Source organism: Cetorhinus maximus, chromosome 13 (assembly GCF_964194155.1).
Source record: "Cetorhinus maximus chromosome 13, sCetMax3.hap1.1, whole genome shotgun sequence".
NCBI classification, from domain to species: Eukaryota; Metazoa; Chordata; class Chondrichthyes; order Lamniformes; family Cetorhinidae; genus Cetorhinus; species Cetorhinus maximus.
In genome coordinates, this window is record NC_135891.1 from 118,029,724 (window position 1) to 118,044,641 (window position 14,918).

At 44.2% G+C, this 14,918-nt stretch overlaps 1 protein-coding gene across 1 annotated transcript in view; it reads right to left on the reverse strand.

Moving 5' to 3' along the window:
* Positions 1 to 6,853: 6,853 nt before the first annotated feature.
* The window catches only part of pgpep1 (pyroglutamyl-peptidase I), a 36,850-nt gene continuing 28,785 nt past the window's right edge, over positions 6,854 to 14,918 (reverse strand). The window contains exon 5 of the mRNA XM_078556226.1: positions 6,854 to 14,365. Within this exon, the coding sequence (XP_078412352.1) occupies positions 14,173 to 14,365 (193 nt within the window). The 3' untranslated portion in view covers positions 6,854 to 14,172. The remainder of the gene's footprint in view (positions 14,366 to 14,918) is intronic.

Here is a 14,918-nt window from a genome sequence, read left to right on the forward strand (position 1 = left end):
GAGCGCCACGCTGCCGGAGAGTCAGTACTGAGGGAGCGCCGCGCTGCCGGAGGGTCAGTACTGAGGGAGCGCCGCGCTGCCGGAGGGTCAGTACTGAGGGAGCGTCGCGCTGCCGGCGAGTCAGTACTGAGGGAGCGCCACGCTGTCGGAGGCTCAGTACTGAGGGAGCGCCACGCTGTCGGAGGGTCAGTACTGAGGGAGCGCCGCGCTGTCGGAGGGTCAGTACTGAGGGAGCGCCACGCTGTCGGAGGGTCAGTACTGAGGGAGCGCCACGCTGTCGGAGGGTCAGTACTGAGGGAGCGCTGCGCTGCCGGAGGGTCAGTACTGAGGGAGCGCCACGCTGTCGGAGGGTCAGTACTGAGGGAGCGCCACGCTGCCGGATGGTCAGTACTGAGGGAGCGCCATGCTGTCGGAGGGTCAGTACTGAGGGAGCGCCACGCTGTCGGAGGGTCAGTATTGAGGGAGCGCCGCGCTGTCGGAGGGTCAGTACTGAGGGAGTACCGCACTGTCTGGTGTACTCTTTCTAGATGAAATATTAAACCGAGGCCTCCTCCAGGGGATGCAAAAGGTCCCATGAACATGATTTCAACGAAGGGCATGGGAGTTCTCCGCAGAGTTGTAGGGCCAATATTTATCCCTGAACCAATATCACTAAAACTGTTGTTCAGGTTCACAGTTAGCCACTGGGTCGAAAGCTTTCTTGATCTCTCTCTCTTGCTTTCCTTCCTCCGGCATTCACTGCTTCCTAAAGTGCTTGTGATGAAAACTGAGTGGTTCTGGCAAATCCCAGGCTGAGCATCGCTGAACAGGTTATTGGTGAGCAAAGAAAGAACTTGCATTTATAGAGCACCTTTCACAGCCTCAGAATGTTCCAAAACATTTTACAGGCAATTAAGTATTTTTGAAGTGTAGTCACTGTTGTCCTGTAGGAAACCGTTGGGCTTGATGTTAGTGGTGTAGTGCACTAGCTCAGCATGGCCCAGGCTGCAGCTGGCAAAATAAGTCTTCAGTCACTACAGGGGTTGCCAACCCTCCAGGATTGCCCTGGAGTCTCCTAGAATGAGAGATTAATCTTCAGGACACCGGCTGCAAGCAGGACTTGAGAGAAATCAAAGTTACATTTTATTCATTCTCTTTGAACACTTTCACTTGTTAGTTATAAAAATATTAGACATAAGAATAAATGGTTATTTGATTGACAGTCAAGAATCATCTGATTGGATAAAAATGGTCACTCTTTCCGATTAATGTGGGAAGAAGGGGCACTGTGAGGATGGACTTGCCAGGGGACCAATGACACGGGGACGGGGCACTGCCGGGATAAAATGTATCAGCCACCATGCCATTGGAGGTGGGAAGTCAAATACTAAGATCTCCAGGAATACGTCTGACCAGAGTTGGAAACCTTATTGGCTATGGCTGGGACCTGTAACCTTTGTAGTGTCCAGTGAACAGCTTGTGAACTGAATGCTACATTGATGATGGTTGGGACCTTGGAACTAGGCAAATCCCATCGACCACTTTATTTTCTCCATTACCACTCTCTTTGGCTGTTGCATGATGAAATCTTTTGTTATTTAATCTCCCCAGCCCTCCAACCTATCGCAGAGCTTTCCTTCCCCCTCTCCCCCTTCCACTGGTTTAAAAGCTCTCACATTTCTTTCTTCTGTTCAGATGAAAGGTCACTCAACCTGAAATGTTAAATCTTTTTCTCTCTCCCCCCCAGATGCTGCCTGACCTGCTGAGTATTTCTGGCATTTTGTGTTTTTATTTCTATTAACCGCTCGCTCCCTTTTTACCTAAGGACATCTCAAGAATTTACTTTAGAAAGCAAAACCAGCAGATTTCTTCCCCTGACAGCTCACAATTCTCAAACAGGACCGCGAGAACAACAGCTGTAAAACCTTGCGCCAAGTATTATCGGAACACAGTTAATATTAATCGCTTTATAGATGACAGCTGTTGTTGGCAGTTCTTTGCTCATTTCAAAGCCACTGCTCCCTCTTTTTGTAATTTCACTCTGGCCTCCTCCCCTGTCTCAGGGTGCAATAGGAAAGGGCGGTCTAGTTACAGAGACCATTGGTGCGTTTTCTGTTACGCATGAAACCTGCTACCTGGACGATCATCCGCTGTGTTCACTGACCCACATTGGCTCCTGCTCTAGCCACACCTTGGTTTTAAAACATTCATCCTTGTTTAAAATTTCTCCATGGCCTCTCACAATCTCTGTAATCTCCTCCAGCCCTATAACCCTTCGAGATCTCTGCTGTACTCCAATTTGGGCCTCTAGCACATCCCCAATTCTCATCGTTCCACCATTAGCAGTTATCTTTGGCTATTTGGGCCCTACACTCTAGCATTCCCTCCCCAAGCCCCTCTCTCTCCTCTTAGACATTCTTTAAAACCCTCCCCTTTGCCCAAAACTTTGGACACCCAACCTGATGTGCGCGTGTTTCGGTGTCAAATGTTTGTTACTGTGAAGGAGTTTGGAATGTTTCACTACCTTAAAAGCGCTAAATAATTGCAAGTTGTTATTTGACTGTCGCTTGTGTGTGTGCTGGAAATCAGAGATAACGGCAGGAAATGCTGGACACAAGTCAGAATATCTCGGAAAAACAAGTCAATGCTTCTAGTGGTGGCTCTAGCATCACCTGGTGTCTGCAGGTTGAACAGCTGCCCTACCAAACACTGGCTTTTCTGCATTTCCGTACACTTCCTCTTTCAAAGCTAGCACATTTTCTCCAGTGGTAGCAGTGTGTACTGTCTACAAGGTGCACTGCAGGCATGCTCCAAGGCTCCTTTCACAGCACCATTCAAACCTGTGACCTCTACTACCTAGAAGGATAAGGCCAGCAGACGCTTGGGAACACCACCACCTGGAAGTTCCCCTCAAGTTACACACCACCCTGACCTGGAAATAGATCGCTATTCCCTCACTGCAACTGGGTCAAAATCCTGGAACTCCCTTCCTAACAGCACTGTGGGTGCACCTACACCAATGGCTCACCACCACCTTCTTAATCAGGGATAGGCAACAAATGCTGGCCTTATCAGTAATATGCACATCCCATAAAAGAATAAGAAGCAAATGTGGAGCCACTATGACATTTGAGAGAGTCAGTGTCCACCAGCCACCTTCTCCAGCAGGGATTTGCCAAACAAACAATCAGTCTCAGTGCACCTGGAACTGAGTAGGGCAAAGAGAAAAATAGACTAGAATTCCAGTCTACTGTACGATGACTAATGCTCCACAATATCATCCATCTCCACCTCAGTTCATCTGCTGCTGAAAGCGTCATCCATGCTACGTTACCTCTAGATTCTTGTGCTCAGGCTTCCTGCCATCTCCCACCCTCTAAACTTTAGCTCATTCAAGAGGGCATTAGATAATTATTTAAATACAAACAACGTGCAGGGTTAGGGGAAAAAGGCAGGAGAATGGCAGAGTCATAGTGCTCATTCGGAAAGTTGGTGAAGACACAATGGGCCGAATGGCCTCCTGCACCGTAACAAATCTGTGATTCAGCAATCCAAAACTCTGTCACCGGTATACTAACTCACACCTAGTCCCATTCACCCATCATCCTCCCATCCGACAATGCAACAAATTTTCATCCTCACGTTCAAATCCCTCCATGGCATCACTCCTCATCCCTGTAACCTGCTCTAACCCTACAACACACTGAGATCTCCACTAACAATTCCAGCCTCTTGAACATCCAATTTCTATCACTCTACATTAGCATCCATGCCTTCAGCTACCTGGGCCTTAAGCTCTAGAATTCCCTCCCAAAACGTTGTCCAATTTCTCTCCTCCTTTAAGATGCTCCTTAAATCTGCTACTTTGACCAAGCTTTTGGTTCACATGTCTTACTATCTCCATAAGTGGCTTGGTGTCAAAATTTGTTTCGCAAATGCTCCTGTGAAGCATCTTGGGGTCTTTATGACTTTAAAGTTGCTAGATAAATTCAAGTTATTGTTGTATGCACAGAAAATGTAAGCATGGGTGTTGATTGAGGGGATTGAAGTCATCTCTGACTCTGCCCATTGGTCATTCAGCCTCATGCCACACCTGCTGGACTACTGAATGAAAAATAATGAGAAGAAGGGAAGAAAATGTAAGTAGGCACAAGTTAAAATCCTTCATAAGGTGCCCCTGCCAGTCCCCAAAACTCCAAACCCAACCAACTACAACTTGCTCTTATTCAGCATCTTTAGTAAAACATCCCTAGGTGTTTTACAGGATATTCGGACAAAAACTGATAGAACATAAGGACGGCTTACCACACCCTTGATCAAAGAGGCAAGTTTGATAGAGCATCTTAAATGGAGAAGGGATAGAGAGGCAGAAGGGTTTAGGGTGGAAATTCCAGAGTTTAACGTCTAGATAGCTTAAGGCATCACTGCCAATGGTGGTTCAAAGCAAGTGGAGAATATGCAATCGGCCAGAATTGAAGAAAGAGTTTCTGGAAAGGTTAAGGGCTGTAGAAAAAGTGTGTCTGGGTCAAGTTAACAAATAAGGAATCTCAAATTGCACCAGAATAAATTTTCTTTGAAATACAACCTTTATCTATGAAAATGTGATGAAGAACTTCATGGAAGAGGAGAGGAAAGGATGCTAGGAAATGAGCACCAAACAAGCCATTGAGAGAGATTGGCCCACCTTCTTGGACTGCTGCAGTCTGCGTGGTGCAGGTGCACCCACAATGATGTTAGTGTGTGTTCCAGGATTTCGACTCTGAGATGATGAAGGAACCGCAGATCTATGCCCAAATCAGGATGGTGCGTGACTTGAAGGTGATGGTGTTTTCATGTGTCTGTTGTCCTTGTCCTTTGAGGTAGTAGAGGTCGTGGGTTTGGAAGTTGCTGGATCTTTTAGATGGTATACACTGCTGCCACTGTACATTGGTGGCGAATATTTAAGCCAGTGTGTAGGATATAGTGGGATCTTTACATCCACCTGAGGTGGCAGGCAAGGCATCGAATCAAAATCTCATCTAAAGGACGCACCTGACAGTACAGCACTCCCTCAGTACTGACACATACTGGATTTTGCAATCAAGTGTCCAAAGTTTGGCTTCGACCCACAACGTTCTGATTCAGTTGAGTGCTACCCATTGGGCTGCAGCTAATTCACCGCAATTAGATTTTAATCATGCAACAGGACAAAACTAAATACAGCTGCACCTTAATAGCAGAATATGTTGTGCATTATGTGGTACAAAACCATTACAAAACAGTGTACAATCCAACGCACCATGAACATTGACATGAGAAGTTCACAAGCTAATGAAAACAAAGGACTTACAAATTTTAAAGTTATATTCAAAAATTGATTTTTATTTTCTGAACAGGATCTTCACATTTCTCTCAGACTAACATTAGTACGTTTATAAATGTTTTCCTCAAAGCTATTCCTCCTTCCCCCCCTCCCCCCACCAGCCCAATTTATTTTATTTCAGGAAATAAAACCTAAGTAATTTCTCAGGGTAAAAGATAGTTCCCTACATTTTCAGAAGAATTACACCTTTTATTAGGAATCACCGAAGTTCCAAGTTAGGGAACTGGAATATAGTGCGACAGACTAAACTGTTTCCTGATCCTCTTAGAATATGCTGTTAGTGTACAGACTAACGGCACTATTGTACAAAATGTATTGACCGTACGCTGGGAGTTCCTCTCAATGTTACAAATGGCAATACACTAAAAGCTTATAACTTATGCTGTTCACTTTTCCTGAAAAAGCAAAAAGCACCCGATTTCTCTAAGAAAACTTCTCGAAACACAGTCACAGCAGGTATCAGGTATTCTGTGCACGGCAAGGTCCCACAAACCGCTTCAACTTGTGCCATGGGATCTGATCAGAAAAGTGGGACCTCTCTACCAATGCAGCATGCCCTCAGCACTGCATTAAAAGCACCAGCTTGGATTACTGGCTCCTGGAGCAGGATATGAATCCACAAACCTGACTCAGGAGGTGGGGGGGGTGGAAGACTGCTAACATGCCAAACTAATTCACAAAATCTCTACACGTTTGAACGGAATCCTTTTACGATTTTGCTAGAATTGCCAGAGGAAATCTTCACAACTGCATACTGGATTTCGCTACATGTACCTCAGAAGTTTACAGTCCATTTGGACCATTGCATCTATGCTAGTTCTTTGCTAGAACAGTCCAAAACTAATTCTGAAGACCTACTCCTGCACACTCCATTTCAATCATTTACTTTTCTTTTCCATCTGCCTCAACTATTCCCTCCTAATACTCTATCCTTCTACGTAAAGAAATTTCCCCATCCCCGTCCACTCACTCTCCATGACCATTTTAAGTTGATGACCCCTCGTCACAGAATCCCTGATCACAAGAAACAATTTCTCCCAACAAAACCTTCAAAGAATAATTTTAAACGCCCCTCAAGTCTCCTGGCCCTTCTGTGCTCACAGTATTTCAGAGTGTCCCATCTCTGAGGCAGCCAAATAATTTCTCTTCAAACCAGCACCATCCCACATTCATCACTTAACAATTTGCTGATAAATGCTTGAAAACCACCACAAGTTTACATTGCAACCACTGCTACATGGGGCATCCATTACAAAACCAGATAGCAGCACAAAATAAAACTGGCAGAGTACACATTATCAAAAATACATACATGGAAGTGATTTCCGACTGTGCTCTCAGCGAGTCAGACAATGACATTCAAATGCTGAAGTTCTGCTGCTGCAGGTTCTCCAAACAGGATTTCTGCCTCTTTCTCAGCCCTGTAAACATCATTTAAGCAGATCCCATCACCACAAGGTTAGATACAGAGTGAAGCTCTCTCTACAGTGTCTCCATCAAACATTCCCAGGGCAGGTACAGCACGGGGTTAGATACAATGGCCCAAAACTTCCGTTCCCCAGAGAATTGTACCCCAGAGGTACTCCAGAAGGTACACTGGGGGACGCCCCTCACCCCCCCAATAAATCCACACACAAGGGCTACATGACAACTGCCCAGGAAGTTTAAACTTCCGACGGGCAATTACCCTGCACCTGGAGCCATCCGATAGTCCGATTTAAGACAGAGGCTTTGGATAGTTCCAACCCTCTCAGCAGAATAGCTACCTAGCAAAACTCAGAAGGATTAAAACCACTTCTAGCTCCTGGGTAATTATGGTACTGTGCCCCAGCCCTCTACCACCCTCCTTGACCATCCTACCTCCTCACCCGCTACCTTCTCCCTGGCTTCTCAAAGTGGCTGGTACCTTTAAACTTACCTGTTTTACAGCAGCTAGTGCTGTAAAAAGGGAGCATGGCTTCACTCCCCCAAAGCTGCTATCCTGGACTAGGCGGGGGAGACTGGAGCTACTACACAGCACTTTTTTCACCAGGCCCGGGTGAGAACAGCAGGCAAGAAATGTGCAGCTCCCGGCCTGGGTAAGTAAAAAGGAGCAATCCGACTGTGACTACCACTCCACAGAAGTTCTGGTCCAAAGCAAACTTTCCACTGTCCGATTAATTTCTCTTGGTTCCAATGACCTGTGCCGTACCCATGTGACCTTTCTACCTCCTGCACCATTATTTGTGTGACCAGAGACTGCCATATTAAGGGTGAACTGTAACCAGTTTCAACCCCTGTAAGAACCACAGATACCAGGATATGGCTGCTGTAGATACTGGATCCTTGCATGCAGAAGAATGACTTTTTCTTATTGTTTTTTGAGTTGAATTTGAATGCCAATCCAGCAGGAAAAGGACAATGTCAAGCTCACTGCGTTGCTCAATCCCCTAATAATTTGTACAGGCCTAAACGCATTCCTTATTTGAGGCATGTAATTTGACATCGAGTTGAGAGGTGATATTGCTGAGGTGAGCAGCCATTTCTGCTGTTCCCTATGCAGGATCAGCACACAGGATAGCGCAAGCTTAGCCCTTCTCAACAAGCACTTTCAGATCAAGATTCAATATTAATAAAGGCTCATTCATCGGTTTAGATAATTTTGACTTGTTTAAAAGAAAGTGTCAACCAAACATAAAAACCAATTTACTGCAAGGTCTCCTCTACCTGCTCCACCCCATCACCAACTTACTTCTTCCTCTCCTCTAGACATTCACAGAACAAACTATACCATGGTTGAATGGCAACAAGTGGGAGGCTAACCAAATAGAGTTGTTTCTCATAGCAATACCAAACGTCTCTATAACACCCAAGTCACCCCTCACAGGGCATGAATGCTCCTCCAATATAGAGAGGCTCAGGTATCAAGGTCAGGACACAACCTTTCCTCACCTGATAGTTGATCTCTGCCTCAATTCTCATGTAACCAACAAACTCACTCTCACCACTTTTTGACTATTTTATCAACATGGGCAGCGCATCCATGGACCTTCATGTAATCCATAGCTCCAAATACCTCACCTGTCCTGTGCACACGCACGCCTCCATTTTGTGTTGGAACCAACTCCTTGTTTCTCCTCCTGCTCTAATGTCCTTCCCTACCGCCTCATCACAGTGGAATACCCCACCCACCTCAATCTTCCTATAAAACCCAAGGTTCGCACCATCTACTCAACTGATTTCAGGAGTCTCAGCACTGTCCTGCACATTGAGTCATGACCCCTTCAAGCAAGTTTCACAATATTTAAAATAAAAAATTTTGTTTTCTCTGCTACTCAGTGTAAGTGACAAGAACAACTTTCTGGAGCAACCATCTAACTCAAACTATGGTGCTCTCTGATCTTAATGTTAAAATGGTTCAGTGAAGAAGGAACTGGTAGCTCAGAGATGAGGAACTATCCTTTCACATAGGGAAAGGAGGTTTGAATCCAGCCTAAATTAATGATTTACTATTAATGGTTTTTGTTTCTTGGTATCACTAGTGACAAAGTATAGTCAGTTTTTATGGTCTGAATCCAACTCGTGACAGGAACAAGTTCACTGCAGAAAGCTGCTCAAATTCGGCATAAAATCTAACCTGGATTTATATAACACCAGATTCTCAGAGTACTTCATTTTCAACAAAATTGCTTTGAACCAAATGTTAAGTAGGCAAGTGTAGAAATCATTTTGTACAAGGAAAGATCCTACAAAGAGCAGTGAGTAAGCCAATTAATGTCTGTCTGATGGCATTGCTCGAGAAATATTGGTCAGGACACTGGGCAAACTCCCTGCTCCTCTCAGAATAGTGCCACAGGATCTTTAACATTCCCTCAAGTTATAGGGCCTTGGCTTTACATCTCAGCCCAAGGACTGCACTCCCAACAGTGCTGTGCTCCCTCAGTATTGCACTACAATGACAACCTAGATTCTGCGCTCAAGAGCTGGAAGTAGAATTCAAACCCAAACCTCCCGACCATCACCACTGAGTCCAGCTGACACACAGTAAATCTACTCAGGCGTCAGTTATGGCTCATTGGGTGGCACTCTTCCCTTTCATTCAGAAGATCATTGGTTCAAGCCTCATTCCAGAGCCTTGAGCACATAGCCATGGCTGACATTCCACTGAGAGGTGCCATTTTTCTGATGAGATGTTAAACAGAGGCTCCCTCTGCCTTCTCAGGTGAATGTAAAAGGATTCCAGGATACAATCTGACGAACAGCAGGGAGTAATTTCCCCAGTGCCCTATCCAACATTTATCACTTAACCAACATCAAAACTGTTGCTTGTGGGATCTTGCTGTGTGCAAACTGGCCTGTTTTTCAAACATTGACTATACCTAAAAATGCTTAATTAGCTGCAAAGCACTCTGGGTGTCCTGAGGTTATGAAAAGTGCCATATAATTGAAAGTTCTTATTTTTTTCCACTTGAGGAACTGAGTGTGGACATGCTATTAGAAAAAGGGGCTTCTCCTGAAGCTGCATCTCTGACACATTTCACTGTATCTCTCTTGTACCATTGCAGATCTGAGCAAGTTTGATGGCAACACAGTTTGTGTAAAATGGAAACAATATTTCAGTGAGCGAGAGGTTAATCTGTAGAATAAATCCGCAGGGAGATAATGGAAGCAGTGGCTATTGATTCCTTCAAGCACAGGTTAGATTTCTTTCAGGAAATAAGATTTAGGGAGGATTTTGAGACAATGAGAGTGTACTGTGCTTGGGAGAAACAGTGATTTTGGATCACTGGGGGAATTTCCTCACCTCATATCTGGCTCTGTTGTAGACTAATTAGAATCAAAATCAACAAGCGCAAGAAGTGGCCATTCGGCCCTTTGTTCTTGTGACAGCTCAAAAGAATTACCAATTAATTCCGCTCTTCCTACTCTCTTCTCATAGCACTGCCAATGTTGCCTTTATAAGGATATATCCAGCTCTCTTTAGAAGATTACTAACGAATCTGCTTCCACGATCCTTAGGCAGTGCATTCTAGATAGAAATATAGTAGTGCCTCAAATCTAGTTATCCAAAAATTGGAGTTGTCTGAAAACCAGACATTTTTAGAATGCTCCATGCATCAATATTAATTGAATAAAATTTTTTAAAAACTTACCTGGACAACTCAGCTGGGCGCTGCATTGGTGCAGTGAGGTACCTGACTAGTTACCCCATTTGCTGCTTGCGCGCTGGTCTATTCCTGCGCTCCAAGCGACCCTTGACCCTAACTGACCCACTTGACCCGAACCACCCAAAGTCCGGCAAGATCTGAAATTCGGCATGGCCTTGGTCCCAAGGTTGCTAGTTTTGGGACAATGTACTTGCAATTGGTAGATTGATGTTCAAGATTAGTGAATAGCCCCATTAGTGTTTATTATGCAATTCCCTGGAAGGTGAACCAGGTGGACCTTGCGTCTCGCAATTCCTGTGATCCTTATATAAAAAAGAGGAACCACCAGGATATCAGGATGCAGAATGCTACACCAAATAGACAGCCATGTCTATCACTGTGACAAGCGCACTCCACATGCAGAACAATTATATTCCAATGAAAATACCAGAGATTAAATAGAAAAAAATCCACAAATGCAGTGCAGTCATTTAAGGTCCAAAACAAGCAAATTACAGAATTAATATTTTTTCTTCTCCAGGTACAGAACAATCAGCCTTCACCACCCTTTATGTGATGCTCCATTCCTCCATTTTTCTCTTCTGCTTCCAAGTTTGCAAGAGATTAAAGAAATTTGCAGAACATGAATGCACCGCACTAGAGTACAAGGGTGACTGGTGGGGGGGCAGGGGAGAATGGAACATACAAGTTGTTATAAACAGACAACCGTTAAATCAAACTAAAAATCATTTTTAAAAAGCTCTTGCATTTTAAATCTGATTTTAAAAGAAACAGGAAAGATCACTTGGCACTTCCAAGATAAATGTTTCTGTGTACAACTGGGAAATCCCATCTCCCTAGCAGCTTTGAAAGTATTTTAAAACCCTTCTCCCATCTCTTTAACCTCCTTAGCCAGACAACCCTCAAGAGATCTGGGCACTCTTCCAATTCTGGCCTCGTGTGTCCCTAAATTCCTATGCCCCACCATTGACAGCCGTTCCATCAGATTTAAACTCTGGAATTCCCTCCCGAAACTACTCTGCCTCTCCCTCCTATAAGATGCGCCTTAAAACCTACTGCTTTCCCTGTGCTAATATCTCTTTGTGCAGCTCAATGTCACATTTTGTCTGATAACGCTCCCACAAAGCACCTTGGGACATTTTACTCTATTAAAGGCACTACAAAAATCCAAGAAGTAGGCTTCCAAGTTTAAATGCAGCCACTTTAACAATATATATATTCCTACAGCACAGTATTTACATTGTCTAGTATTACAAGTTTAGTACGTCAAACTTACCTTGTAAATCACTCAGCTACAATCAAAACCTACACAAGACCAACTGGCTTTTTAATCCTACGGCTGTGTGGCAACTTCACTGCACATTAGGTTTAGAGCCCAGGACTATGCTTTCAATAGCCATGGTTAAAAATCCTAGCTCCAGTTAACAAGACTCATCTATCCGAGGTTCCATGAAAATTTATTGGAAAAGGAATTGATGCATCAACTAACCCATCAGGGTTTCAGACTAACCCAACGAGCCATCCTCCTTTCCATCATATCCTTCACTCCCTTCTCCAGAAACTTAAACTGTCTCCAGCCTCCACTTTTAATGTCCAGCTGAATGGCTTTCCCTGATGACTTTGTAGAATCATTGAATGGCATAGTAGAGGAGGCCGGTTGGCCCATTGACCCTGTGCTGGCTCTTTGAAAAAACTCGCCCCCACTCCTCACTTTGCTCTTTCCCCACAATTTATTCCAAAAGTCTATTGCACTTTGGGTAAAAACTAATGTCATTCATTATTTTGTTTCATTACAAGCGAAATACATCCTCATGCCACAAACCAGTTAGAGAATGTATGCAGCAACAGGAAAACTCCAGTGTGGAGACAATATTAAACAAATATTTGGCCAGTAGCACTGGATGCACCAGCCAAGGCACAAGCCAGCTTGCAGTCACAAGCCTCCACTGAATTCCAGCTTTCAGCTATGTTGGTGTGGGATGCAGACATGGTGGGTCAGAGGTTAAGGGGCCAGGTGTTTCCTCTAGCACAAGAACTGCAATAGGGATAGTGAAAAAATAATTTAAAGAAAAGGTTACCTCATGGCTGGTCTGTCTTTCTCTTTCTAGACACAAATAAGTTCCACTGAAGGTCAGGAAGAACCCAAGGATGGAGGAGGCTATACGAAGAAATGCGCTACCCAGTTTCACTCACACCACACGTCTGCCCTAAAACTTGACACAGTGGAACACATGCATTCACTTTAGTGGACATCTTCAAGATCAGAAGGGGCAGCTCACCAGGGGACAGCTTGCAGGATGCTGCAGCTCCCTGGGGAATGGGGTCTGCAGTGCAATGCCCCTTACAAGGAGATCCCATCCCCAAACATGCTGCACGTGGTGAATTGCAAAGTTTTCCTTGGATTAATCTGAGGAACAGACCTGCTCCCGATATAGTGGGAAGCCAAAAGAGGGCAGAACAGTACTGAACCTAAACCTACTGAACCTCCCACCAACATGGCCACAAGAGGAGACCCAGGTGAGGGAGAGCATAATTGTAAAGCGCATGACGGAGGGAAGGGAACTAGGATTTGTTATGAGCTTGATGTCAACCTCAGGCTTAAAATCCATGGCCACCAAAATAATTAAGGTCTCAAAACAGCTAAAATATTCTATTAACTAATATTTCTTGTATTATTTTAACCTAGTTAAAACCATCTAAGCTATGATTAGTTTAGCCCAAACCTTATTAAAGAGATACAAAATCTAGTCAAAACTGACTGAAGTACAAAGCAAACATTGCATACGTGTGCTGTGAGCATGTGTTCTCTTTGAGTAATGATAATATCTAAGTGCCTAAGTGCATTCAGCCTCAAGGGCTGTGGCTTTTTAGCCTCTGGGGTGAAGTTCAGCAGAATGTTCAAAGTGGAGTTTCTGTGACCATCTGTCTTTTTTCTCCACACACCTATCATCATCTTTCTGAAACAGAACTTTTTAAAGACAGCAAGAGAAAGAGAGAGAGTGCAAAAGAGAGAAAGCAAGAGAGAAAAAAGGAATAACAAGAGAGCAGGCGAAAGAGAATGAGTATTAGAATGCAAAAGAAAAAGCGAGAAACAGTGAGATTTAAAGACAGAAAGCATGTGCAACAGCAGTGAGACAGAAAAAAAGCACATGCAAAATAAAGATCATGTGCACAAGTGACAGAGAAATGCACACCAAAAGGACAGAGTGAACAAGACAGAGACAGGGAGGAGAACAAAAAGAAAAAGAAGTGACAGATTTACCATAGAACCCGAAAAGATCAAAAAAATATAGCTGCTGTCCATGGCTCAGATTAAAAACAGCTTAATCAGAAAAGTCTCATTTGAAAACATATTATAAAAATTGAACACAGAATTAAATGTATCACAGTGTGTACGTGCACTCATTACACCAGTCCAGGGGGAGGTGTTCTGGAGTTCACACTGTCTCAGCACCTTAGGGATCTGAGCTTTAAATATGGTGCGTGTGCTTCCCCTACCCTCAAACAAAAAACAATTCAGTTACCAAGATGGAGGCTCCGGACCCACTCAATTGCCCCTCCCACACCAGAACAGGTGAATTTTACAATGGCAGCTATGGTCAGGGTTGCACCCCACGACAGTTTAGAAAGAAGAAAATCATTTTGATGACAGATCTTCTCGCCCTAGTGCCCACTCCCAAGAGCTCAGTGCCCCATCTGGCAGTTCATCTTGGCAATGGGACGTTCCAACACTCCCAACATTACTCCGATAATGGTTTGGAGAGCTCGTCCCAGCTGCTCAGCCGTGTATGGCTTCCCCAGAGGAGGGACGTGAATGAAGGCTGATTTTCCATGGCTCAGGTGTAGAGAGGTATAGTACGTAAAATCACAGAGGTATCTGGATGGAGAGAGAGGCAAAATTTATAATCAATCATAGGGATAATCATTCAGCACAGGAGGCCATTTGACCCACATGCCTGTGCTGGCTCTTTGGTCAAGCTATCTGATTAACCTCATTTCCCCCACTACTTCCCCATGCATTGCAAAGTTTTCCTTTCAAGTATTTATCAAATTCCCTTCTTAAAAATTACTAGTGAATCTGCTTCCACCACCCTTTCAGGCAGCGCATTCCAGATCACAACTCGCTGCATAGAACAAAATTACTCATCTTCCCAATTATCTTAAATCTGTGTCCTCTGGTTACCGACCCTTCTGCCACCGGCAACAGTTTCTTCTTATTTGGATACGGTGGCGTAGTGGCAATGTCACTGGACTAGAAATCCAGAGGCTCAGGCTAATGCTCTGGGACATGGGTTCAAATCTCAACAGTAGCTGCTGGAATTTAAATTCCATTAATAAAATCTGGAATTAAAAGCTAGTCTCAGTAACGGTGACCATGAAATCATTGTTGATTGACATAAATACCCATCTGGTTCACGAATGGCTTTTAG